Raw genomic sequence first — 1,452 nt, 5'->3', positions numbered from 1 at the left:
TTAGCCTACGATCACCGGCGACTGCTATAGGAATGATGCCTTATAATCTGCAAGTTGGTGTAGCAAATTATCTCCATGTCATCAATCCAGCTCCCACACCAGCAAATCAGTTAGTGCCACATCTGGGGGCCCCAATGTCACAGGCCCCACCATCGTAGCTAGTCTATCTATAGAACATAGCCACTCCATCCAGGACTCAGGAGGAAAGCGATGACATGAAAGAACTGATAGAGCAAGTGAAAAAGTTGTCTACTGAAGTAACTTACCTTAGAAATCAGAATAACCAGATGCAGAGCATGCAAAGAAATCATCAGCCATACCAAAGAGGCAACAGAGGGTACCATAATAACCCTCTAAATCATCATGAGAACCATCAAGGACATAGTGTCGAGCATCAAAATAACAATCATGGTTTTCAGAATAACAATAATAACCAAGGATTCCATAAGAAAGCATGGAACACGACACCAAATAATGGGGGTGTGCCTTCATCGCTGGACAATCTGCCACCCTCTGATAGTAGACCTGCAGATAAGATATTCCTCGCAGAAGCTACCCTGTCAACTTGGTGTAGGCTACACAACACCAGCCAACATTCTGAGCTACAGTGTCATGAATTCCAAGTAGCCACTGATATTTTTCGGCAAAAAATGAGAAATTTTGAAGGTCCTGAAAATCCTCCAGCCACAGGATATGAGATAATCCCAACACAAAGATATGACCAGGCTCTTATTCTAGAGGATTTCAGATTCCCACCTGAATTTGAAGATTACACGCCACCACAGGGATCTTACAGATTCCCACCAGCATCGACAAATGGCCCCGTGGAGGCCCCAGGGTAGCATGGATCCCCAAAAGTCTCGCCTGATGAACCTCGGGTTAAAGATGGATATATATTTCCTCCATTGAATAACAGTCTTTTGGTGGAAGCGGTTGGCGAAGTTCAAGCATTTCAACAAACGAATGGAAATTCTACCCCAAGGGCATATCAGAGAAATTATCGAAACCATGAGCCCCTCACATCTTCTATCCCTCCAAATAATTTCTCAACTCTATCTAATCCCAATGCCAACAACATTCCTAGTCTATCGAAGGATTCACCAGAGTACAGACCAGAAGCCACTCCTTAGAATGAACGAGCCCCGCCATCTGCTCAACCTACAGAAAGGAGACAACAGGAGAATCCTCCCAGGGAAGAATTGAAAAGATTAAGCTCGTACATTCTGGAAGAGTTCAAGAAGATTAAGATAATCTTGCCTCTGTTTGAGCCAATGAAAATCCTTGAGGTGAGAGAGTCATTGTTGGGGAGCCTGAGCGATGCTCCATTACCTAGGAGTGTCTCGCAAGCCATGACAAATGTTCAAAGGATTACGCCCAACAATTCAAACCTGGCATCAAACACAAACATTGTTCAAAATGGGCCACCAATATTTCCTAATGCATTTGACGCTC

General features: G+C 44.0%; 1 protein-coding gene across 1 annotated transcript; it reads left to right on the top strand.

Annotated features, from left to right (window-relative positions):
• The first annotated feature begins 215 nt into the window (after nucleotides 1-215).
• Nucleotides 216-842, top strand: LOC131075100 (uncharacterized). The gene has a single exon (XM_058011926.2). It carries the CDS (start codon nucleotides 216-218, stop codon nucleotides 840-842), a length of 627 nt encoding a protein of 208 aa, XP_057867909.2.
• The last annotated feature ends 610 nt before the right edge of the window (nucleotides 843-1,452 follow it).

This window comes from Cryptomeria japonica, chromosome 3, assembly GCF_030272615.1.
Source record: "Cryptomeria japonica chromosome 3, Sugi_1.0, whole genome shotgun sequence".
In the NCBI taxonomy this organism is placed as follows: domain Eukaryota; kingdom Viridiplantae; phylum Streptophyta; class Pinopsida; order Cupressales; family Cupressaceae; genus Cryptomeria; species Cryptomeria japonica.
Note: the sequence above shows the minus strand (reverse complement) of the source record. Positions and strands in the feature narration are given on the sequence as shown.